This window comes from Zonotrichia leucophrys, chromosome 2 (genome assembly GCF_028769735.1).
Source record: "Zonotrichia leucophrys gambelii isolate GWCS_2022_RI chromosome 2, RI_Zleu_2.0, whole genome shotgun sequence".
NCBI lineage: Eukaryota > Metazoa > Chordata > Aves > Passeriformes > Passerellidae > Zonotrichia > Zonotrichia leucophrys.
This window is the reverse complement of record NC_088171.1, coordinates 21,708,710-21,734,452: the sequence shown is the minus strand read 5'-3', so window position 1 is coordinate 21,734,452 and position 25,743 is coordinate 21,708,710. Positions and strand designations below refer to the sequence as shown.

The 25,743-nt window shown below is 40.7% G+C and overlaps 1 protein-coding gene and 1 long non-coding RNA gene across 2 annotated transcripts in view; one reads left to right on the top strand and one right to left on the bottom strand.

The window, feature by feature from the left end:
* The window catches only part of LOC135443695 (uncharacterized), a 29,670-nt gene that overhangs the window by 119 nt on the left and 3,808 nt on the right, over positions 1–25,743 (top strand). The window lies entirely within an intron of this gene.
* Positions 646–25,743, bottom strand: part of RSU1 (Ras suppressor protein 1) — a 101,788-nt gene continuing 76,690 nt past the window's right edge. The window contains exon 9 of the mRNA XM_064704205.1: positions 646–1,107. Coding sequence (XP_064560275.1) covers positions 1,005–1,107 — 103 coding nt within the window. The 3' untranslated portion in view covers positions 646–1,004. The remainder of the gene's footprint in view (positions 1,108–25,743) is intronic.

Genomic DNA, 25,743 nt, shown 5'->3' with positions numbered 1-25,743 from the left:
ATCTGTTCTTGTACCTTGTTGGCTTTTGCTCTCCTAAGAATGAAATTGTTTGGGAAACACTGCCAGCAGATTTTAGGCTTTTCTTCTCCATGGGTAGAACCTGAAACTATCTGTGCTGTTAAACTGTTTGCAGCTTTTGAGCTTGGTTGTGGTGCCAGCTTTGTATAGATAAATATAGAACCTGTGGCATTTTCAAAAGCCATTTGGAATAGCTCTTCAATATAAGCACTTTAAGCAAGATTAAATACATTATTTGGGTTTTCTGCCTAAAGAAAAAAAATCACTTGAAAAATTGGCAGAAGTACCAGTTTCTTCAAGTGACAAAGTTCTCTTCCCCAAACTGAGTCTGGCAATTGGCAGCTCTCTATAAAGACAATTTTTTTTTCTCTCTCCCCTCCCCTACTCCTTGATTTCAAAATAACCTTCAAGGCAAAAAGAGCAGTCCACAGCACCATAAAAAAAGAAAAAGAAACTGATTAAAATGTTGCTTGAACAGAATGCTTTGCACTTTAACTAACTTGCATCAGATAAAATGCTGCCACATTCCTACACAGAAGAAATCACCATATTACAGGAAACTGGACACACATACATTTCTCAAGGAATTTTCTATTCAGATGTCCTATTGAAGAAACTAAACAGCAATACAAATGAAGAGCTTTATTAAAATCACTTGGAATATGCTATGAAATTTAGTATCGTATAATATAAGTGCAAAATCCCCTATATTAACAGGATGTGACACATGTGAAGACAGGACATTAATATACATATAAATATAAAAGCTAAAGTATGTTTGACAGTGGTATATTAAATGGCTACATAAATGTGACCATAGTTAGGAGCATATGTAATTTTGTTTCATCTTCTAAAGCATTATACATAGTAAATTGCATTTAATTCTAATCCCTGCTTTCTTATATGTAATAAGAGATGTGTAGAAATATTGTAGGCACAAGCAAAACCAATGCAACAGATGTAAAACAGAGGCAGAAGCCAGGCACTTATTTGTTCTTGGCTGCCAGAGGTTTACGGCTGATCTTCTTTGACTTGTCGTTGTTCTTCTTTGGAGGTTCAGGGTTTGCCTGCATGTGTCTGCCATAAAGACTGTAAGAAAAGGAGAAAAAAAATTGTGATACAACCATTAAACACAGACTTTTACTCTGCAGCACATTAAACAAAGCATCTAGTTATTAGAAAAAAAAAAAAGGTTGTTATTTTGTCTCAACACACTGAATTTTCTATTAGCTCTCAAGCTGCAGTCATTAACATTTGGGTTTTTGTGACTTTTCAGGGGAGTAACACCAGGGAAGAGCAGACTTTTGGAGCAGTGAAGGAGCAATCAGTTTTGCCTTCAGAAACTAGCAACCTTTATTCTGCAGTTATGGGATTAAAGCTCAGAAGGCTGCAAGGATGTGTATTCAAGTAGACAATGACAAAAATTGGGTTGAACTGGAGAGATAGAGTGCCTGCTTAGAGCAAAGTGAGCATCATCCCTAACCAGAAAACCCAGGGGCTTGATAATGTGACAGAGAGCAATGGTGTCACAGCTGCCTTTGCTGCTCACACATGATTGATAGCACTGGGACAGATACCAACACATCAATGCCACATTAGTAAGTACCACTGATTAAATGTTGACAAAGTATCCTACAATTAAGATGGCTAGCATTCACTGTGAAGCTAAATGGACTACATGGCTGAAAGGATCTTGCTAAATATCACACAGTAATTAATAGATAATTTATGAGTAATCCTGATTAGAATAAATTAAAAACCTACCCAAAATAAACACAGTTCAAACTTAACTTCACTTATTGACAGTAAGTGCTTTTTGAAGATGCACATTGTGGGTTTTGCTTGGGGTAATTTTCTTCATAGTTGCTGCTATGGGGCTGTGGTTTGGATTTGCACTGAAAACAGTGTTGACAATGCAGGGATATTTAAGTTATTGCTGAGCAGGGCTTGCACAGAACCAAGGCCTTTTCTGCTCCTCAGCCCACCAGTGAGGGGGCTAGGAGTGCACAAGTTGTTGGGAAGGGATGCAGCCAGGACAGATGACCCCAAATGATGCAAGGCATTTCCCAGTCCATACCACATCCTGCTCATCATAAAAAGCTGGGAGAAGAAGGAAGAGGGGACGTTCAGAGTGATCATGTTTGTTCTCCCAAGTCACAGTTACATGTGATCTTGGAGGTCTTTTCCAACCTTTGTGATTCTGTGACTCTATTCTATTTACTACTCTAATTCTATGTCGGAATATGAAAAGTTACCACCTAATTTGAGCTTTATGTTGCTGTATCTGGAAGATACTTCAACCTTGGCATTCCTGGACTGTGGAATGGGATTAAAGCTTCTTGTAAGGTGGGGTGAAGAGGCAGCGCTTGCTTTCACCTTCTCAGCAGCTGAAGTTTTACATCATACTGCTAAGCAGGCTGCTGTCAAGGTGTACTGCAGCCAAACAGCCTTGCTCAAGGAAAATACAACTGTAAACTATGACATTACTTCACCTTACTGAAATTTTATGTGTGCCATCACCTCCTGTCAACAAGGGATCAGGTGGCATTTCCTGATGAAAGCAGAGAGCCCTGACCCTCTGCAATAACTACATGCTTCATATTAGCTACAATACACATATTTTTATTTTATTTCTGAAGAGACAGAGCTCCAGCAGCACAAGGCTGTATTTTATCCAAGTATGTGTATTAATCAAATATACATCCTATATAACTACTCTTTTGGAAGGTGTTAAGTAAGTTGAAAGAGGGAGTCTATGGAAGGAGATGGTTCAGTATTGTGAAAATCTATCACAGCAGAAGAGCACAGGAGTGACATTCAAGGAGGTTGTGCCATCAGAAACTGACCCAGGACAGAAGAAGTCAGGGAACAAGCAGCATCCTGCTCTGAATGATATGCAGTGCAGCATTTGAACCACTTTCAGCAGTAGTTTTGTAACTCTCACAAGATAGCACTAGTTAGGTAAATACAAAATTAACCTTCAAGCTGGTTTTTGGCTTTTTTGAAGCCCCTATGTGGGACTTTAGACACTGATTAACAGAAAATCCAGCGATTCACTGTATCTGAGCACAAAAGTCCTTTGTGGATAGGAACAGAAGTCCCCTATCACTGAGCTGTGTTCCACATCCTGCTGCCCCACAGCTCCTTTGCCCTGTTAGTGCCAACCCATAGAGGACTGAGACAGCTTAAGCGGCTGTCAAGTGTTACATACCCTCCTTTTGCTCAAGCTGGTTTAGGCTCCCCCTTTTTGCTTTGGAAACTCTATGTAAGTTTCCCTCTCAGGTGTTCCTTCTGGCATTCTTTCTACCTCTCATTTCCTCCTTTCTCAGAGCAAATGTTCAAGCATGTGGACTGTTAAACCTCAGAAGAAAAAGGGTGTGGGGGGAATTCTACTGACTACACAGATACTTTCCAAATGCAGGAAATGTGAATATTGACAATTTTGAATGAACTTCAGAGTTCTGGTAAAGTCTACTTGGGCAATGCCTTTTGACTACGAAAAGAAGTCCAGAAGCCACAGCATGCATTAAGCAGTAAAAATACCAACTGACTTGAGACATTTTTGATATTTTTTTGATATCTGCTCCTTACAATATTCAATGCTATTGGTGCCCCAGCAACTCCCTTTGTCCCATGCAAATACTACTTTAGTAGTAATAGATGTACATGAGTTGAAGGCATCTACAGCACTTCCACATTCTTTTAACCTATTTTCATGTCCAACCACTTCTATCAGCATGAGCACCAAAGTTTCATCCAGCAAAGTAATTACTGGGTGTGAAATAAGAAAATCGAATCAGTTTCCTTGGCAAAATGAGAGGACTTCCAATGCACATGGCTGTCCCAACTGAAGATGAGTGCTTTACAATCTTTCATGGAGTCTGCTAGTCAAAGAGCAAGGATCAGATATATTTAGATAGTACAAGCCTGCAGACACAGGGTCTCTCTCTCCTGTCTGCAAACATCAGATATGAGGAGACATATGGTCTCACAACAATATTTAAATACAATAATGACTGTAATAATGCTTCTGGGACAGAATTTGCCTTCTGTTACACTAGGGAAAAGAGAATTCAAAATTCTCAATGAACTCCTGGTACAACAACAAACACCAGTTTTATAACTCCCAGGGGAAAAAAAAGCTTCAGGGGAAAAAAAAAGCAAAATTAAAACACTAATGGAGCTTATCTGCACAGAGAAGCAATTATCTGACTTCTACAAGAACCTATAACCCTTTAGTTTTAAAAGATGTCAGGTTTGCATAAAGTCTTTAATAATTTCAGTAGTTACTAGAAAGACCCAGACACAGCTGCAGCCAAGCTGTACAAACTAGGTAGCCAGAGTCAGATGTGTTGGGCACAGACACTTGCACATCGTCCTGGGCAGCAGAGGGCAGCTGAAGACATGCCCACAGACAGTTCTGCTGCTCAGCTGACCGATGGTGATGTGCTAGAGGATGGCACCTTGACACAGCTGTTTGCATGACCAGACCCTTAGCCAAGGCACATTGTCTCCATAAACACATAAAATAATTTTGACACAGATTGTGGCTATGGTTTCAAGGCAGATTTGTGAGATAAGTGCTGATAACACATTCATGGCAGTGCCTTCCCACTAGATATTTTGAATCTTCATCTGTTCACAGTGCTGGTACAGCTCTGAGCAGGATACTACACACAGCTTCAAGGCTAAAACCTCTGCTGAAGGACAAAATCTGGAGTGCAAACAAATATTTGTGATGTTTGCAGTTTGCTAACCGTCAGAAGATGGTTACTGTAACCACAGCTCACAAATTGCAGAACCTTTGTAGACTGAGCAGCTACAGTATTGTAGGCAGACTTCTCATTACATAAAAATCAAAGGGGAGATCACATGCAAGACTGAAAATGCAGAAAGGCCTCAGAAACTCTGAGCTTTCTTTCCTTGTATATATTTTTAAAATATCTTCCATGAAAAAATGTTTCTTTGCATGCAGATGTAAACATGAACAAAATCTTCCTGAATTCTGCACCTGCCCCACTGGAAGTAACAAACGACAGCAGCATGGCTGCTGCAGCAGCAAAACGAACAACATCAAGTGAGAAAGATGCTCATTAAACTTCATCATTCTGTCTACTTTAATGATGCTTTTACTTAATAAAAATTCCCTAAAGTAGTTGCAAGGATATTAGGCAAGGTCTCTGGTTATGTATCAGGGGTCTAAGCTGTCACTAGCAAGCATGCAGCTCAGGAGGGGCATTCCCAAGAGGAGAGAGTGGATACAGCTTTCTTGTAATAAATTCAGAGAGAATCAATAACCTCAGCTTGCCACATTACTTAAGCATTTAGGAAAGTAGGTGATCCTTCTAAATTAAACCACAAATTGCTAAATATTGCAATTTACAGCATAAAATCAGGCATGGAACCTCGTAACTTAAAAGTATATAGTCTTGCTACTAAAATCTCTGAACTTAAAAACAGAACCATAGTTAAAATTCTTAAATTCATAAAGGTCAAAAGAGTCACTTTGAAAAACAAATTCAGCACAACTACCTCCAATTTTTCTCTCTTATACACCAAAATGCTCACTAGCCAAGGGCTAGAGAACTTGTGTAAGCTAGGGAACTACTGCAAAGTGTTTGATGCACACATTGATTTTTTTGAGTTTAGGCATTTTGAAAGAGGATTTCAAGACTGAGCCATGAGAAATACACTGGTGTTTCACTTTATGTCTGTAACAGATCTCCAGCGTGAGTATGCAGTATAAAAAGGACAACACTGTTAAACATGGTCCTGGAGAGATGCTACCTCCAGCTATGTCCTGTAATCAGGGAAGCAAAGGTGAAACATTCCAGCTCTGCTTGATTTTTCAAAAGGTGAAGTTCAGAGTCAGGCAGATATTTAGTGCTCAGATCAAACCTCAAAGTGGATATTCACAGTGACCTCAACAGAACAGTCCTAAGCCCCAGCTGATGAAGCAGGAGAAAGGAAAGGCTAAATCAGTGGTGGTATCAGTGCAAACCCAAAGCTGAAAGAAGTGCTTGCATGACTGATACATGATGGCTACCCTGCACTAGTTACAGTTCACGTGCATTTGGAGCAAGGTGCTTTTGCCACACCAGTTTTTGCACAGCTAATTGTTGCTCTGGTGTCCCCTCTGAGTGACTGGGACTGACTTTTTCTATGTGGGAGCTGCTAACATCCCCTCAAACCACATAATCTCCCTCCCAGGAAAGGGACAGATAATGGGATTTAACTGGTCAGTACTGTACCAGTGAGAGAAAACAGTGGAGGTTAAAATTACTATGCAAGTATCTTCTTATACTGGTAGTTCACCAAAAATGTTTTTAGTCTTTGCGATGCAACTCAGACGATCTCACTGAAGAGGAACAGTGCATGGGAGAGTGAAACCAGTACCTGTTTTCCTTACACCTGAATGGCAAACTGCAGCTTTAGGATTCTTAATAAGGAAAACCAGACATGAATGATTCATTTTATTCAGCTAATTTTTTGCCCTTTGTTTTCAAGTGCTCTGAGAGCAGATGGCAGCAATGTCAGTGATGTCCATCACCTGAAACTCTTGCAAGTTTCCTCAGAGCCGCTCGGTTCTGGCCTGTCCCTGTCTGTGCAGCTCTCTCCTGCTCCACCATGGAGGCAGCACTGGCTGCACAAAGGGGGCAGGTGCTGGCAGTGCCATGGGCTGCCAGAGCCTCTGGGCCACTGAACCTCAGCTCTCAAAGCGCTGTGAAACTGCTCCACTATTTTTAGGTCTGTGAACAGTGTGCTTTCCTCTCTAGCCCACTGCCACTCTGGGATGCATCATGCTTCAGACTGCCCCAAATCCATACACGCCAGAGCCCAGCCCTGAGACACTCCTAAGTGTAACAACCTGTGTTATTTTTCTGTTCCTTCCACCTCCCTCAATTATCTCCATAATCCAAAGTTCCTGCAGACTTTGCCTGTCACTATTCTTCCCAATTCTCCTTAAGTCCTGCATTTCACCTTTTAAAGAGACTTTCTGCAACACCAGAAATCCCTAATATCCTCAAATGCCTTTTTTAGTCTTCACCCCACAGGCACTCGTTAGGGGAACTGATTATCTCTTCCCATCTTGGATTAGCTCTTTCTTTTTCTTAGCTAGTTTCATTTTTTGGAGCACAAATGAGGTAAGAAGAAGAGGATTCAGCACAGGTGGAGAGGTAAGGATTCAAGTCCATGTCTCCCAGTCAGTGGAGATCTAGCTAATGAAGCCAGTGGAGTAAAGAGTTTTTAGGGTGATCAAGTACAAGTGTCTGCAGTGAGATGCTTAGCTGCACTGCTCTGTTAAAAGATTTTCAGCAGCTACAGAGGACAGTGGGTAGCTAGCTGACACACAGACACTCATCTTTAGCTATTTTAAAATGCTAGATGGAGTCCACCCAACCACTCCCTCTATGTTCCCACTCTGCACTCTCACAAGCTGTTAGCTATCTTACATTAGAGACTCTGCTGAGTCATGCAGTCCAAAGTTGACTTACTCAGAATTCCTGCCTAAAAACACTCCAAATCTCAACAAGCAAAAAAAAGTACTCTGCCAAAACTTTCTGGAGCTCACTGTTTCAGCATCTGCGTAGAATGTGCACCCTCCAAAATAAATCCCACGTGTCTCTCACTGGCTGCTTCACCATTCAGTTTTCCATAGGGCTCCCTTCTGCTGGACCCCTCTACCCCAGTTTATTTGCTGCTCTGAATACCTGAAGAAAAAGACTCAACCTCTGTGTGCCACATTTCCCACCCTCTATCCCTACAGGTTACTGTCAGAGACAGACCCTGACCAGAGGAACCTCTGGCCTCAGCTCAGAGGTTCCAGACCTGATGTGACAGTGAGGGGAGATTTGAGCTGAGGTAACTATGATTTACAAACACTTGCTCTACTATTGGACTGGCAACAGATGCATAATTTTAATTCTGCCAGACAATTTTGCTCTTTAAATGGTTAATTTAATCCCTGCTAATCTCTGAACTCACCATCTTGCATGTTATGGGGAACTAATGTTTTTTTTTTTTTCCCATAAAGAAATTCCAAGTAGGTGTTAGGTATTTCTTTAATTAATACACAGTAATAAAAGAAAGCCTTTTCCTTATATTCTCTGAGGCTAGCAGCCTTTTGAAGCAAGTACTGTAAATATGAGGCTTGTTAGGGAAGCACAGCTGGAAGCTCATAGAAGCCTAGCGAAAGAAAAAAGATTTCTTTTAAAGGAAAATGTAGAGGCCAAGATTTGCAAAGCTGGCTAATGACTTTGCATACCCAACCTGAAAGATCTTACAAGAAGCATGGCTTTTGGCAGACACAATTTTGAAAGCACAAGGAACACAAACATCTAGTTTCTGAAAGACCTATCTCAATACCCAGGGACCCCAGGACTGGAAATCTTCAGCCATGCTACAAATCCAGAGAGACACACAAGGGGGGCCTCTATGGAACTGTCACAAAGACAGAAAGGACAGGGCATGCTTATTCTTATTTCTTTCGAAACAGAGACAAACAGGAATTAAGATTTCATCTAGGGAATCTATTATGCTGATAAAAAACCTCCCAGCTAGGCCAGTATAATGAAACAGCAGCTTGAGAGCACAAGGCAGAGAACAATTCTCTTCTGCATGTGGACAGTCCTACCAGAATATTTCAATTACGCACAATTTCTCCCCTGGGACTCAGATCTTCAAGCACATTCAGGAGGTCTGATCTCCTTCCTCATGCTCCATTTTGAATGGAGCAATGAGTTGTTCAGCCCACAAGTGCAGACCAGTCCCTGAATTCACCCAGGCATGAAAAAACTGCATAGGCCAGAAACTGAAGTTCTTAAGGGTAAGAACTTCCACAGAATGCAGTGGAATATTTTCCTACTTGTTTCCACAGATGAAATAGTGCTTTCCTACTTAGGACCAGAAAAAACAATGTAATCCCAGATGCAGGCACCAGTTTAAACTCTGAAGGCTGAGGTATCTACTAGAACAAATGGCATCCTACACCTAATGCATCAGAAGCAAACAGGAGCCACAGAAATTGCAGGGGCATGCTCAGCCTCTTTGGCAGATACCAGCACAGGTAGCTACAGATAAAAAAGCACCACTAAGAAGGAAAAAGACAACTCAAGTGAGAAAGAAGTATGTTCAGTTTACTAAAGTGATCTGTATCAGCCCAACTCTTATCTTTATGTACATGTAATTTGTGAGCAAGAGTTAGATAAATCAACAGTTGCTCTATTTCCCCAAATCATGTTGTTGGACAATATTCAAGGCCACTTGCCTGATCTCAAACTAACCCTGGACAGGCAGCAAACACAGTACAGAAAACATACTGGCATGCAGCAGACATCCTCCTGGAGACAGCTGAGCACAGTATTCTTCATTCTTATGTTATTTTAATGTTGTTGTCTGCATGGAGTCCTTTGGGCTTCAGTAAAACAGGGCTCACTTTCCTTTCTGAATGCTACACTGCTGCTCAGATAAATGCCCTTACATAATCTTTATTATTGATTTATTACATGCATTTTGCTGTGTACCTGATTAACATTTAAAAAAAGCAAAACAGAGGGCAAAAATAGCTAAGTGCAAGCTAAGGAGCTTTCTTTAAGTTACTATATGTCCAGCAGGTATGTATTTCTTTTCCAGTAACTAGACAAAGTGTACCAATAAAATGTATAGAAGGGACCGACCCTGGGGAAATACTGATACAGAGAGTCTCTTTTCCTTTTTTTAAAGCAAAATTGAAGTGTCTGAGTTAATCTGAGCCTGCTCTGCTGCACACTGAGAATGGCCAGTTTCACTGGCAGTAGCATAGAGAGCATTCAGGAGACTGCGATTCCCACACACAGGGTTTAATCAGCTGCCCTGCTCTGCTGGGCTGGCTCACACATCTCCTCTCCCAGGGTGTCTGCCTCTGCCATCCCAACTGCCTGCAGGGCCAGCTCTCCAACAGATCCTTAAAATAAACATAAGGATTGAACAGTGACAAGGGACACAGTGACAAGGTGGGGAACTCAACCGAACTAACCCGTCTGAATCACCACCTCTGAGACCCTCAAAAGGGAAGGAGGAAGTCCCAGTCCTGTCACACATTCCATCTGTGTGACCCAACACAAGAAACTGGCAGGCTCTGTGAGCTCTGCAGACCACTGTGTAAAAGGAGCACAGGATTTACTGTGGGATGCTTAGACAGAGTTTTGGGACTGAACAAGAGTATTTAAGGATTATACAGGACTTGAACTTACAGGTTCTTGCGAGGACAGAGCAAGAATGGAAGTGAGTGACCAAGGATGACAGAAGAGAACAAGTGCAGGGAAAAAGAGAGAGGATGAGGCAGGGAATAAATGAGGTCAACAGTGTGCAAGCAGAAGAAGGTCAGAACACTTGACTGGCAGAACTCTGTGCCAAATCATCTTGACTTTGTCCTCCCTAAACCCTGTTTCTAGCTGTTTTCTGTGTGAGTATGCCCTCTGTTCTGGCAGCACGCATACATGTCCTATCAGCATGCTCAAGTAAGACAGATCTGCTGGTCAATAGCATGGACTGATTCCCATATACTGAAGTGACCAAGGGACTCTAGGATCAGCCTCCAGAAAGAGGATGTAGGCTGATGAGACTGGGTCTGGGGGCTTGATATTTGAAACATCAAGACTGGGGAGCCAGGTATCAGAGGGATCCCTGACACAGGGTCCTCCCTGAGCATTGCAGGGAAAGGTATTGAGGAATACAGACTGGCTGTTGTTTGTCTTCTCTGTGTTTATGTGTCCATCTGTCCTCCCATTATGCTAATCTGCCCATGGCTGGCCAGGTGTATAAATGTGTTCTGAGACTGTGGGCAGCCTTGCTACTGACAGGACAGGAGAACATGGATATGGAGCAGTTACTCACTGCCATCAGTGAAGGACTTGATTTGGTTCCTCCAGGACACGGGATTTAGCTGCTCAAACCACTACCAGGAAGAAGGTAAAGAATAGAGGAAACTCACTTCACTTTATGGCAACACTGCAATGAAAATGTCACTTTTTGACACAAAATATCACGTACGAAGAGCTACATCTCAGACATTGCAATTTCACTTGGCCCTATGAATTTGCTTTGTTTAACTCATGATGGATACACTTTGCAGAAAAGCTGTTTTTGGGCAGTGCTCTTGAACATGCTTTAACAGGTCAATGCAGGTCTTTCCAGTTCCCAAACACAGCCCTTTCACCTACTCCCTGCCCAATGTGGGAACAAACATGCCAATTATGTCAATCTTACAGACACCTGGTAAATTGTGCTCTGAGAAATCAACATACGTGGAAAGGAAAAAGGTGATTCAAAGCCAATTTCAAAATCATTGCCATCGTATATGTTAAAATGCTGAAATATTGAAAGCCAAAGACTGAGTAGTTCTATATGGAAACAATACATATCAATACAATAGTTTTCCAGTTATTTAACTTTACTGTGGAAGACCAAAGATGGTCACTCAGAAACCACATAATAAAATGATACAGACTATTCACCTAATTTTCCAGCCAGTTTTGAACGAAGCATCACAACCTTAATAATTGGCAAACAATCACTGGGTTTTAAGCAAATCTTTGGTGATTTTCCATGGCTTTTACTGTGCCAACAAAGCTGTTTCAGGATCTTTTCAGGAGGGACCTATGCTATGTGGCAGCCAATAATCTTTATGGCAACACTGCAATGAAAATGTCGCTTACTGTAATGAGCACAGATCATAAGTTAAGCCCCCAGCTACCTTTCCATTATTTTTCATTAGAGTTTTTCTGGCTTTGCTATGCTTCCAAGTACTCAGGGAATTACTCCAAATTAGGCTCACTAGTCAGCTCTTCATTACTCAGACCACACTGAAACTGAGCAATCAGCAAACTGAACCAGCTCCTGAGTAACACAAGACAGTAACATTCGCTTGAATGTTTACCATTTCTTTTTTAGTTTGTCCTCTTTCTTAAAGCTCTGTTCTGTAAAACAAAATTGCCCACAGCTGGAGGCGGTTCTAAAACAACAGGAAAATCACATAGTATTTTTCCATGCCATTAACACCTTGAGCAAAGGGTTGGGCTTCCCTTCATCAACCAGAAACAAACTGTGATATAGTCATGTCTTCTTGACAGCAGTGTTTTTCCAAGACTTGTGTTCCATAGTGCTAGATGAAGTGGGTGAGATAAGAAGTCTCACTTACTATGTGAATCCTCACCCTTTGAAGAATCTCTAATTTATGGCAGATTTTTACACTGGCTGCCTTCTCTCTTGCAAAGCAAAAAGCTGACCAACCTGCTGGAAAAGAGCAGTAATGCTGACATTGGTAAGTTATGATGTCATCCAATCCACACAACTTCCCAAGTTACTTTCACTGTCTTTCAGGGCCCACAGTGTGAAAAACATAAAGCCTTCTGAAAGGCTTTCTTCTCCCCCAGTGTCTGTCAAGATAAAATGGCAATACAGCATCAGCCTGATTTTGATTTCAACAAAATCAATACAAGTTTTGCTTCTGATTTCATTGGGTTCAAGGTTTGGCCTTTAAGGTCAATTATCCATGCAAGCTAAAAGGCAAACTGCAGTTGCAGTGTGGCTCACAAACCCCAAACTATGTACAACAAGCTATGAACAACATCTAGGCTGGCTATGAACAGTGGAGTGAAAATTATGCTTTCTCATGAAGTGCTAGTAATAGCTAAGGCCAATGAGTCACGCTGTGACTTTTTAATGCACACATTGACCAAAATAGTTTCTTTAGCAAGGAAGGTGGGATTATGCATACTGATCTGGTTTTGCTCAACATCCTTTTGCTGTAAGTAGGCAGCACTTATCCTAAATTGCTGGTGCTTACAAATGCTCATGAGTTAAAGGAAAAAACATGGAACTTTACTGAAAAGGACAAGAACTAGTTTACTCATCAGATATTTGCAAAAGGCACCCACAGCAACCTTCAAGCATGACGTAAAATAAACCAGTGATTCCACTTCCTTCTGGGCAAGAGGAAAAGGAACAGGCAGCTGAAAACACTTGCACTGAATCAGTCTAAGTGCTACAGCAACAACAAAGGCACAAAAAGTGCAACAACAGGGAGCCCAACACAATGCTGCAGTCTTGGTGGACAAACTGCAGATCACCTACTTTGCATCTTCTTTGAAACATGTTGGACAATACATTGCAGGGAGGGCAAACATGGTCCTTGATTCTTTCTTTCTGGTTTCTCAACCAACAGTTTTCCAAATCCCAGCCTATGCACACAAGGTAGCAAACAGGCACTCCCTCACTTGTGGAAGATATTAGATTGGATATTAGAAGAAATTTCTTCACTGGAATGATGATCAAGCATTGGACCTGACTGCCCAGGGAAATGGTAGAATCACCACCTCTGGAAGTATTCAAAATACATGTAAATGCAGTGCTTAGAGGCATGGTTTAGTGGTAGACTAGCACTGCTGTGCTCATGGTTGGCTCAATGATCTCAAAGGTCTTTTTCAACCTTTGTGATTCTGTGATTCAAGCATTCAGCTTGTGATATGGAGCAGATTTATGAGAGATGCAGGAGTAGGAAAAGCAAAGTGACAAAAGATTTGTCAACATCTCTCTGTCACTGAGAATGCACTTCATTAGCCTGTCAATTGCAGTGTCTAGGAGATACATTTATTGACAACTTACTGTCAATTGATCCAACATCTATATAAAGCTCTTCTTATGCAACGAGTTAGCTGACTCAGATGATGATGAGATCTATAGAGAATTAACAGCCCTAAACTGCTCTAATTTCTAAACAAAATGCAACCAGAAGTGATAAAATCCCACCAACATCTCAGCAGCTAGACCATATTCACTGCTTACAGCACAGCTTAGAATGAGATTCACTCTGATGCACTCCATAGCTGGGGTAAAAGTATGGTGTGGGTATGAAGTAGAAGTCCTTATGCAAACACTGTTTTTTATTTCTATGGCCATATGTATTTGTGGGATTACTTTTGAAATACAGGGACTCTGCACTTTCTACTCCCCCAGTTTAGCATGGAAGCACCCAGAGATGCTGTATGGCAACCAAGTGCTCTGTGCAGCTGCATGCCTCAGCCTCTCACCAGGACAGGGTAACGCTGCAAATGGCTAATTGATCCTGCAGTGGCTCTAACAACTGGCAGTCACCTCACACCACTGGCAGCATTCCTGCAGTGCACTCCCATCCTTTGCCTGCTTTGCTTTGTACTACCTGTTTTATCACTTCATGATAAGGCAGTGTCAAAGACAGCAGGCATAACCTATTCTGGCATCTCCATCTGGCTTTATATATCAGACTTGTGCTGCTCTGGTGGATTAGTTTCAGATCCCTGTTGGCAGATCAAAGGCAGCAATAATAACCACAAATCAATCCCTCTTTAAGGCCTAAAACATCTTCTCCCTCCCATAGCATGCCTCATTTCTTCACCACTCCAGAGCTGTTATAAATACCAACTTTGCCTAGACACAACAGTTGTATGCAGATACTCAGGCCCTGGAGAATTTGGCACTGTGTTTTCACCTGCTCTTTTCTGGTCTATTATGGCAATCAAAATGAGCAGCATCAGTAGAGAAGTGCTCATGTAGATTAAACATTTGAGTCCCTAAAAGTCAGAAAGCTGCTTGGTGCCAAAGTGAGAGCATACACAGAAGATGCCTGGCTTCCCTTAGTCTCATCTCAGGTAATGTATTTTCCAGCACTCATCAGAGCTGTGTTTCCACTGAAGCACCCAGCTACCTTCAGCTCACTGCTCAGTGCTCCAAGGTGACAAACAGATGTTTCTGGATACAGAGAAGATGCATCCTCAGTTGAACAACAGCAGAGTGGACAGGTTGCTTTCTAATGGTGTTTCCAGACAGCTTCCCCCTTGATTAGCACATGCTCTAGAAAACAGCACTCAGAAAAGGGATTCATGAGGTTCAAGATCCACACTGTTGCTCCCATAGAGAGGTAACATCTGGATCCTTTCACCATGACTGTGCTTGTATTCTTGAGATTGCTCTTAATTTTCTCATGTTCACCTCCTAGGATTTATCTAAAGGCAGCGGAAGTTAAAAAATGACTCCAAGTCTAGGTAGCAGCTCTCTGTTTGGCTACATCTCACTACCAAAATGAGACTTTTACTACAGAAGTAGCTTTTGTTTGCTTCCGCTCTGTAACACCTTCACAGGGAAAAAGCTGAATTTACCATGATGTAGCTAGGCAGTTCCCTGGTTCTCAAATCACCCAGAGATTCTGTGTCCCAAAAAATAATAAATCTGTGCCTTGGGTTTTACATGAAAAATGCACTTGTGCTGTAAAAGATATACCTGCATAAGCAGTGAAGACAAAAACTCTCCCTCTTACCCTTCTTAAAATCTTTCTGTCTTGTAATTTACAGTTTGAACTACGTCTCTGAAAAGACTCCAGCATCAGCTAGATCAGCAATAGTTCAATATTCCTACATTCTACTTAAAACAAACTCAGATTTAAATAGCAAAAATGAGAGCTGCTTAAAGATCTCCTGAAATTCTCAAGAAAAAATTAATCAAAGATAAACATACACAAATAATCTGGTTCCAACACTGCATTTGTACAGTCTGCAATAACCAGAAAGACCTAGTATTTCAGAATTACCACATAAGGGCTTGAAAAATATTTTCTCCTAAAATTCTTTTGAATACTAATGTAAAGTACTTTGATCCTGATTTTTTTCAGTATTTATTAAGTTCCACTCAATTGACTGTTTACTTCTTATAATTTTTTACTATACCCATAAAACTAGAATACTGTCTCGACATATGGAAAATGTGGATGGTACATACTGCTCATAGCTGCACATAATTTCAAAAACTGTAACTACTATTTCTAGACACTTTTTAAACCATGACAAAGATGCATGCTATTGAAGAAAAATGGTGAGCCTATAAAAAGCTGCATGTGTTTGAGTCAATCAGGTAAAGAGAGTATCATCATCTTCTCACAGTGATTCTTCCCCATGCTAGTGGAAGCAGAAAGTCAGAAGTATTAACAGAAGACCAAGAAAAAAAGACTATCCTCTTCTTCCCTCTCCTGCTACTGAGCTTAAAAAAATATTCAAAAACGAAAAAAAATGGCACTGGCAGCTTCTAGGACAGTTTAATAAACCTTAGGGAAGGCCTTAGTGTTGAATTTGCCTTCCCAGTAGAACCTAAAGCACTACAATAAAGTTTATGAACTTGTCTTTACTGCTGCATAATTTATCTTTGAGAAATGATACTATGGTGAACAACTGCTCTCTATGAATCTCTTTGGGCTTCAGTGGACTGCAGGCTTTCTCACAGCAAGTAAACCGGATCAAGATTGAACTCCAAACCTAAAGATATATAAAATATTTTTGGACTAATGAAAAACACTTAATTAAAAAGTTAAATACTAGTACACTCAAGTATTTTTTTATGATTCATGTCACCTTCTGAACTTAAAGTCCTTTTGACATATTTTACACTGAATCTTAAAAGAAAAAAATTCCAGAACCACTCATATTTCTTTCCATTCAAGAAAATTTCCATGTTCTGTTTTATTAGTTTCCTAACAAAAAACACATATACCCTTTCATTAAAAAAAACAAACAAAAAACCCCAACCAAAGCAGAACTAAGGTCACAAATACAAAACCACACTGCGAATTCAAAAGAAACATAACTAAACCTCAGTTACCAAAGACAAAAGTATACAAACTTCACTTCTTTTCCTAGTTGAACGCTCATGGTACCATTTGCTCAGAGCACTTCCCAGCACTGTAGTTATCCTGCTCTAGAAAATGTTTCTGTTTTGGGGTACATGCTTTCTGCCAGGTCAGCAAGTTAATGTGTCTATGCAGCTCTTAGATAACCAGATTTAACATGATGAAGGCATGGGAAATCCTAGGCAGAGGAAAAAAGGAAAAGGGAAGAAAACAGATCAATCAAATTTTTAACTCAAAACTCCCCTCACAAGTCAGATGGTGGGAACTGGAAGGTGTAACTGCACAGTGGGATGCGCATATATGCTGTGGAGAAAACTTCATTGTCACTCAAAGCCCACAAGCCTGTGCAACGCTGACACAAAGAGTGGTGAGGAGTGAGAACAAAGGGACAGAGACACACTAAATAATGGGCAACCTGATTTCCTGCCAAAGACTTATAAGACAAGTCTGTAGAAAAACCTTTTTAAGAAAACTGATTTAGCCCAGAAAAAAGCCTGTGCTTAAGGACTGTTGACCTATTTGTACAGTAGGGTAGTTCTCATCCCTGGGTATTATGATTGCTGGTCAAGTGGCATTTCTCCATACTTTTGCCTATTACAAGTTAATTTCAGGATGCTAGATTATTTGATAAATTCCAACATTTCATGGAATGTTCTAGGCAATGAAAAATGTTATATTCATTTTGCTGAAAGCAAGAAAATGAGAGGGAAAAGGTATTTTAATGCGCAGGATTTGTGACCTCTTGCAGTGGTTAGCACATGCAGCTGCTTCAGCCATCCAGGTCTGGGAATAATGGCCTACAGACCAAAGAGCCATGGAATGGTTGCCATCTTCTTGAGGTGTGGCAGTCATTGAGTCTGGCAAAGCAGAACCCCCATTTCCTCCCTTTCCTTAAAGGACTTGCAGTACAGTTTAGGAACACTGACACCCAGAAAAAAATTGCCTCAGGGAGAGGAAAAACAACCAAGCCAGGGGAAAGATGGAAGAGAGAAAGGAAGAGGTATGAGGTCAAAAGAAGGATAAGAGACACACAAAGCTTCAGGTATGGAAAAGCAACTGGCCCTGGCAAAAGAAGACAAAGCTGGTATATAGCGGGAAACATGCAGGCAACTCTCATTTCAGTGAAGAAAGGGAGCGTGGAAGGAATGAAGGAATAGAAGAGCTTGCAGACCATCTGAATTCAGGAAGCCTTTATGGTATAGGGGGCTCTTGACTGATGCAAGAAGCACACCCTCCAGATGCTGTTCTCCTTATTCTATGATTTTCAGTTCCATTACTTCAAGAACAAGCACAGTCAGCATGAGCACACTGCAGCAGACCATTCCCCGTTTGAACATACATGGTACTTGGCACTTCTTCACATCCATCTCTCAGTCACATTAGCTCCATTAATGAAAAAATAAATGTTGCAAAAGGGAAGTATTAACACAGCCAATGCCAAGTACATTAATTTTAAAAATGCTATTTACTTTGTATCAGAGCAGTCATATATCTTGATCAGTTCTTAGTCTTGTCCAGATTCTGATTCCATGCTGTAGAGACAAACTCTGTCCTGACTCCCCTTCCTGCATATGATTAATTTACTTGACATCTTTAGTACTGTACCCACTTGATGGGCTTCATTCATTTAGTAGAAGACAGTAACTTGCATTAAAGCAAGAATGAGTTTTTTAGCACAAATCCTGGGTAGTGACTTACTGTAAAGTATAGTCACGATACAGCTAAACTGTCTGCTTGAAGAGAGCAGACACTCAGCTCCATACACAACAGTCAGCCCAAACAGTTTTGGGAGAAATGTGCAGCTCCATGAAGAGTGGGTGGCTCCTCAGTCTTGAGGGGATGAGTGCTAGGTCCAGCCAGCTACCTTTGAGTACACTCAATAGCTGTCTTTGAAGACCAGGAGCACAGGACTCTAGTGAAGACAACTGTGCAGGTAGCACACCTTCCTGAATCTGCTCCACTAACACAAACCAACCACAACGTCAACTCCACATTTTCTCTGAATCAACAGAAAAAACTACAGAGAGCACAATATGACTGCCAAAGCACAAGGAAAAGGTCAGTCTAATTTTTTTTTATTTGCCAAGAGCATTAGGCAGCCAGAGCAGGAGAGCCTATGTAGCCTCTGGGATGTGTGGGTGGTGATCTCAAGACACTAAGGATTTGGCAATTATCTCCACAGCAGTCACTGTTAGGAGCAAACCAAGTATTTCAATATTTACAGGAATAGGAGAGGAACCACAAGCCATTACTCTGTCAGGAAACATACCTATAGATAACTTGGAAATAACCTGCATATGTGAAGGCATTTGAGTTGATTTCCACCGGATCCTCACATGTCCAAGATGTGACTTCAGTCGTTCTTAGCAGACACCAGGTGACCTCGATGCTCTCCTGCTCTGATACCACATCAGTGCCCGGCTCCCCAGCAGGAGTCTTTGGCAGACATCACATGCCAAGTTAGCATTACTGAAGTCCCAGCTGAAATTCTCTTCAAAACTCCTCTGTTCCCCCTTTCTTGGTCTCTATGGCAACACCCAGCATCCTGCAAACAGCACGAGCCAGCTCGGGGCTCACTCTGCACTCATTCATCTCAGATGTTTGAAGAATCTCCTCTTTTCCCTGTACAATGTTTCTAAAACCAGAGTTTTACTCCCTGCTGATGTCCCCACATCTCTGACACAGTTCCACTGCTCTGTGTCACAAACCATCACAGCTGCCCCAAATGAGGTCTTACTCCAGACTAGGTAAAAGAGCCAAAATCAAACCCAAACATGTTGTCTTTCACTGGAGGCAAAGTGTGGACATTCCCTTGAAAATTCTGGTTGTTGTGAGACCTTTGCCTTTTAAAAGCTATCCCTGCTAAGAAAAGGCATTGAAGATCACCTGTAGATAGCCAAAAAAACCAAGGGAGGCAAGGACAAAAGAGCAGGACTTTACTTTGACCTGCATTTTTTACAGTTTATATGTTGTTATCACTTTACACTCATTTGTACTTACTTTAATTCTGGCCTCAGATAATCAAGAAGGTTTCATTTAACTTGATTCTGTTCTTCTTTTACTATCTTAAGATGTAATTTCAGCAGTGGCAATTTTCAATCAGATATTCTCAGAGCCTTTCTGAACATTTTCTTTCTGATTTGGAATTATTTTTAGGAAGAGGGGGATGTATCTATGGTGTACTTTTTATTCCTGCCAGAACAATGAAGAACAGGCCAGGAGTTCACAGCTTGAAGATAAAATAATCAACAGAGAAAATAAAAATATTTTGAAGAAAGAAAGAAACTTCCTTGAATGAATTATATTCTTTTTGCAAAAATTAGTTTAATGGTACTTCTGTTTATGTGTATGGGGGAAAAAACTACACATGCTACAATGGGAGAACTGTAACTTCTCCTAGTGCATGGAAGAAAACATTTTCTTTCAGAAAGAAAAAGTAATTTTCGTTGAGACAGTATATAATTTTCCACACACAAATGTGCTCATCCAAATCCAACCTACATGTCTCTGTACCTTATGCTCAAATTTTCCCTCACTGCGTTCAATACATTAAGTGCTACCTAACTCCCACCTTCTGAATTCAGCAAAAACCCCTCTTTTTCTTTAAAAAGAGCCCCTTTGAAATAGAATGCATTCTTGTTGTTATGGCCTACAACTCAGAGGATGAAAACAGCCACTAGTTAACAACCTACCTATTACCCTGTGAAGTGTTAACAAGCATGCACTCCTGCTGTAACGAAATTGCCCAAAGAAAAGGGCAGGGTAAAGTCCCTGGTCTTCTCTGATCCAGAGAGACAAAACATTCCAGGGCTTTATCACTCAAAAAGCCTTGCTCTTTTATCTTCCTGCTCTACCTAACCTTTGTTAGCCAGCAAATAAAAGGATGGGCCACAGAACAGCCATGGGATTCACATCCCTGCACAGAGTCATGAATCTTGGTCAGTGCCTAAATCCTGGGAGCTCCTCTGGAGCCACCTCACCACCCCAGGGACAGGAAGATGCTTGAGATTATGCACCACCATTGTATTTACACTGAAGGCTGCACACCCTTATACACTTGAGATATCAAGTCATAACATTTGCTGGTTATTGGATTAAAACAGGAGAGGGGACATACTGAAACCTGACTTTTCTAGAAGCAAGAGGAGGAGATGATTCAAAATCTTGGAATAATTTTAAAGCCTCTTAGTTCAAGCTATGATCCTAAAATCATATGATTTAAGTAATTCAAAGCAGTCACCGAGTTTAGCAATTTAGTGGTACTAAAGGAAATGCAGCTGACCCCAAGTAAACATGGTGAACCAAAATCACAAAAAGGAAAACCAGAGTCCCAAGAAAAGGACAACACAAGTTGGCTGTGCTTTTCACATTCATCTGTCATACCTCTCTCCCAACTACTGATTGGTGATGGGAGGGAAAGGCAGAAAATATTGTCTTATAGCCTATCCTTTGATTATTTGTGTCCTCGATTTCTGCTTTTACTAAATGCTCAAGGTTTCTGCTATTTCACTTCCTCCTATCTCTTCCCTTTGCCTAATCAGCTGATCCTTCCCATATATATTCCCTGTTCAGGATTTGGTTCTTCCCATTTATTTTCTGTTTCCAGCTTGTCAGCCTGCATCTTCTTTCTGTTCTTCCTCCTGTACCACTTTTATGCTTTCTTCTTTCCTTTTCCTTCCTTGTTTCTCATCCTTTTATCACTTCTTATTTTATATAGGATACTCATCTTTCCATCTGTGCTCCCTTTTTGCCTCTCTGGTGGTTGGATCTGAAGAGGAGTAACTGTTTTGAGACATTAAGTAGGAAAATGAAGGTCTCTTCTTAATATTTTTCACAGCAGATGGGCACACACTGCGCAGAGGGAATCTGCTAAAATATGCTTTAAGATATTTTCCTGGATCCCATATAATCATTCAAAAATATTTTAAAAGTATTTAAAAAGGATTCCCTATGAAACATTTCTTATAAATCTTTATGGGAACTGCAGTAAGTTCCATTTTTTTCTTTAAAAAGCAGGCATGAAATAAAAGTTATTACTGACATCTGTCATATTTTAAATTCCTTTATAAAATTTAGTAGTGGCAGCATAAAACAGATGTAGCATAAAACACTGTGAAACAATCTCCCTAACAGAGCATCCTTTAAGGAAAGCAACTTCATCATTGACAGTCATTTAGTAACACAGGAGGCAGCTTCCCAGGAGATATTTGCTGCTGTTATATTAGAGGTAATTAAACTATAAGGTGATTTATTTCTTTGCAGCCACGTAATTGAACTTTCTAAAGCTATTAATGATACCTTATGAAAGTATCAGCAGATGTGGAACATGATTATCCCCAGCAAAACTGCGTTTACAACACACAGGGCCACAAAAATTCTACAAAATGCCATTTATTGGCAAAACATGAATATATTAAGCCACAGAGGACAGTGCACTGAGGGTAGAAATGCTGTCACTAAATGCAGATCTCTCCACTCTTCCCCCAGCTCTCTCTTCCCTATGATTGACAGTGATTTTCAGAGTAGGCATTATCTCCAGGCAAGAAAATCTAAGTACATAAAAGATAGTTTTATATTAGTTCTATTGCAGCACTACTGATTACTAAAGGAAGCTCTAGACAACAAAAATATATCTGTATTTAAAAACAATGCATATTTAAGGGTAAAGAAACCCCTGTGTATAAAAATAGGAGTACCGATGCATCCCATATTTTCCCCACCATATTAACTAATCCAGCAGAAAAATCCTTGATATGTCATTTGCTGATTGACGAGCACAGAGAACTGAGACCTGAGCACAGAATTTTATTGCGGGAGACATTTTCATCTGCAGCCAAATCACCAGGGAAACACTTTGTCAAACAGTTTCACTCTGCAGGGACACTTTGTGACAATATTGGCAACTTAAGAATTTGTTCTGGTTTTTCCAAGAGCATCTACCTGCCCATGTTGAGAAATATTTACAGCAGCACTGCAATTCATGCAGATGACCAGCTTAAAACACGGGAACAAGTGTTTCAGATTTCATTGCAACAATATGTAAAAAATAGATGCTCACAAGCTCTAGTTTTAAAACAATATTTATCTCTTTATATATAAATTATCCAATATATTTTTGGAGGACTTTCATACCAAATCCATGTACTTTCATAATAACTGACATTATATCAAGCATCTGCAGGGCTACAAATCAATACTTGTTTTAAAGTGCTCAAGTACCTCTTTTATCTCGTCCCCCTCCTCCCTTTTTTTTAACTGATGGGGGGCTGAATATAACACAAGGCTGCTTTTCCACCATCAGGGTGGGTAAGATGCTGGTGTTCCAGCAGAACACCATGGGTTAATACAGTCACACTCCTGCTGCTCCTGAGAAAGGAATCTGAGTCCTGTTGATTGGCTTGAAGCTTCTAATTATTTTCTGTGTTGAGCAAAATTCCCAGGTCTCACAATTTTTCACTGAGATGGAAGGAAGAATGACTTACTGTGAAATTTTCTCAGCTGAGAACAGTTATTTGGTGCCCTCAATGGCTCAGCTGAGCTGTCCACAGTGGGCTAAACATCACAAATCCAAAAGTAGTCTCAGTCAGGATTTATGTATAAATTGTATGCACAATTTCTTTGTTCATAGATAAGCATTAAGCTCCAAGTAAGTGGCTAAACAAGAGGGCTAAGACTACCTGTCATGTGATGGAATAGGGGAAATGAGGAGTGCCACGATTTCTCTGCAGTCAAGGCATACTTTCATCCCAGCAGATGAGCAGCAAGGAACTCCCAGCTTCAATTCAAGCTACTGGTAAAACTCCAGTCCCTTGCATCAAAGAGGGTTAATTTCTCCTTTGGATTCTATGTTTAAACCCTCTAAGCCACATTGATAATTCTGTATCTAAAAATGAGGAGTTAAGCTGAATAACGAAAATTTTTCTCAGAGAAGTTTCCTTAGGTATATCAATGCCATTTTACCTGAGCAATCTGCCAATGGTGTTGTTCCACCAACTAATTTAAAATATGTGGTATCAGGAGTTTAGTTGTAGCTGCCAGTCAGCTGGAAAAAAAAGAAGGTTTTTATCCAGCAATCCAGCACTGACCATCCATCTCCAGCACTCCTATCACCACAGGATCCACTCAAACCTCTGCTGCTGCCCATTTTCCTTACACTGGTCTTCGGAAACACAGAATTATGCTTTAAAAAAACTCACACCAAGCCACATGTATGCTAAGCAAAACTAACAGGCTGAAAAATAGTCTGAACAGGTTACCTCCACCTTCTTTACCTTTTTTAAGCTATGAACATACTTTAACAGTTATCTCTTATGAAACATTTCTCTATGTCACCTACTCTTTATCTAAAATCTCACATCAAGTCCCACTTCAGACAAATCATCCCCTTTGTTTATAGATAAATTCTGGCAGGGATGAAAATTGAATGATTCGATATGAGACTTTAAAATTCCAACTCTTCGTATCTGCTATTACACTTGGGGTTTTTTGTGGGTTGTTTTTTTTTTTTTTCCATAAAAAACCTCCTGAAACAAAATTCAAAAGAACCCCACTCCAGCACAATCCTACATCACAGCAGCTTAGTAAAAACAAGTGTGTGGATCTCTTTTATAGGCTAAATTACTCTGTGAGAAGAGCAAGGCACCTAATACTCTCTGAGACCATCTACACATGTCTCAGTGACAGATGTTCTCCTCTGATGAGGGACAAGCCCCCAGCACAGAGTTGCTCCTGCAGTGGCTGTCCAGGGGGTGCCCAGTACCTTGTTCACTTATCCTTGGTGTGAGAGGCAGAGATGACTCCTCTGAGCTGGGCATCCTTGATCTGATGCTGGTGATCCTTTCCTAGTGGATCACTTTACAAATTTTATTTCTCCCCTACTACACATTGTTATCTTTGTCTTGTTACAGCCTGCAGTTCAAAGGGCACACAAATAAATATAAACCAGACAACAATGTTGAAGTTCTTACACTCCATAAAGCAGAGAGCACAAGGCCAGGTTGAGTGAACACCTCACCTCACATCTGGGAGAGGAAGTGCTTTTCCCTTCCTAGCAGAGCGTATGAACACAGCTTGTTACAGGCACTGCTGCGTTAACGTGACAGCTTTACAAGGCCCGGGCTTGCTCAGCAGTAATGATCTCTCAACATCCCTGTCAGATCAATGCACAGCTTTCCTCAGGACCCACTTACTGCAACACTGCTCAGGAGGGAATGGAACTTGGCAAAACCACATTCAAATCAGACAGGAGTGCTGTAGTGAGAGACAAGGGGATGCCTGCAAAGTCAGTCTGGGATGCTGGAATGACACATCCCTGATCCTTGATTGCACACAGCTTTACCTGTATAACTTACATTATAAAAGATTTTAACCTCATGATCTAGTTTTGTTTTCAAGTCCTTTCCCACCACTGGGCTACAATTTTTGGCAAATTTCTCACTCCAGCTGGTCTTTGTCCCTGGCAAACAGCACACAGTGGTTAAGGTATTGAGACAGGCAGTTAAGGTATTGACCTGAACATGGACACACTGCAAATGTAAAGAAAACATGTGACATCTCATTACCATAAAAACAAGCTGGTTTTCACTCTCTCCTAAATGTAAGTTTAGATAGACATAGCTTGATCAAGAAGACCTGACAAAAACCGGACACAAAACAAAAACCCAAGAAACAACAGCTCAGCTATTAGCACTGGGCAACAAATAATTTCTTACAGAGCCCCTACAGCACCTTCCTCTTAGAGACAGTAAGTGTTTGAGTGGAGGGGGCAGCTGAGAAAAGCTTGATCTTACTTTCTCAGTTTTTTTAAAAAATGCTTCACTACTACAATCTAACCTCGTAAAGTTAAACTTCACTTTTTTTTTTTTTCTAGTTAAGCCACTAAGTTTTAATACTCTTGCTGTGAACAGCATTGCTATTAGTCCAAAGGGAGTTCAGACAGTAATTATTACATACCTTAGTAACAGCAACAGGATGTATAACTAACAAATAATTTCTCATTTTGAATGTATTAACTTTTGGCCAGTAGAAAGTCTACC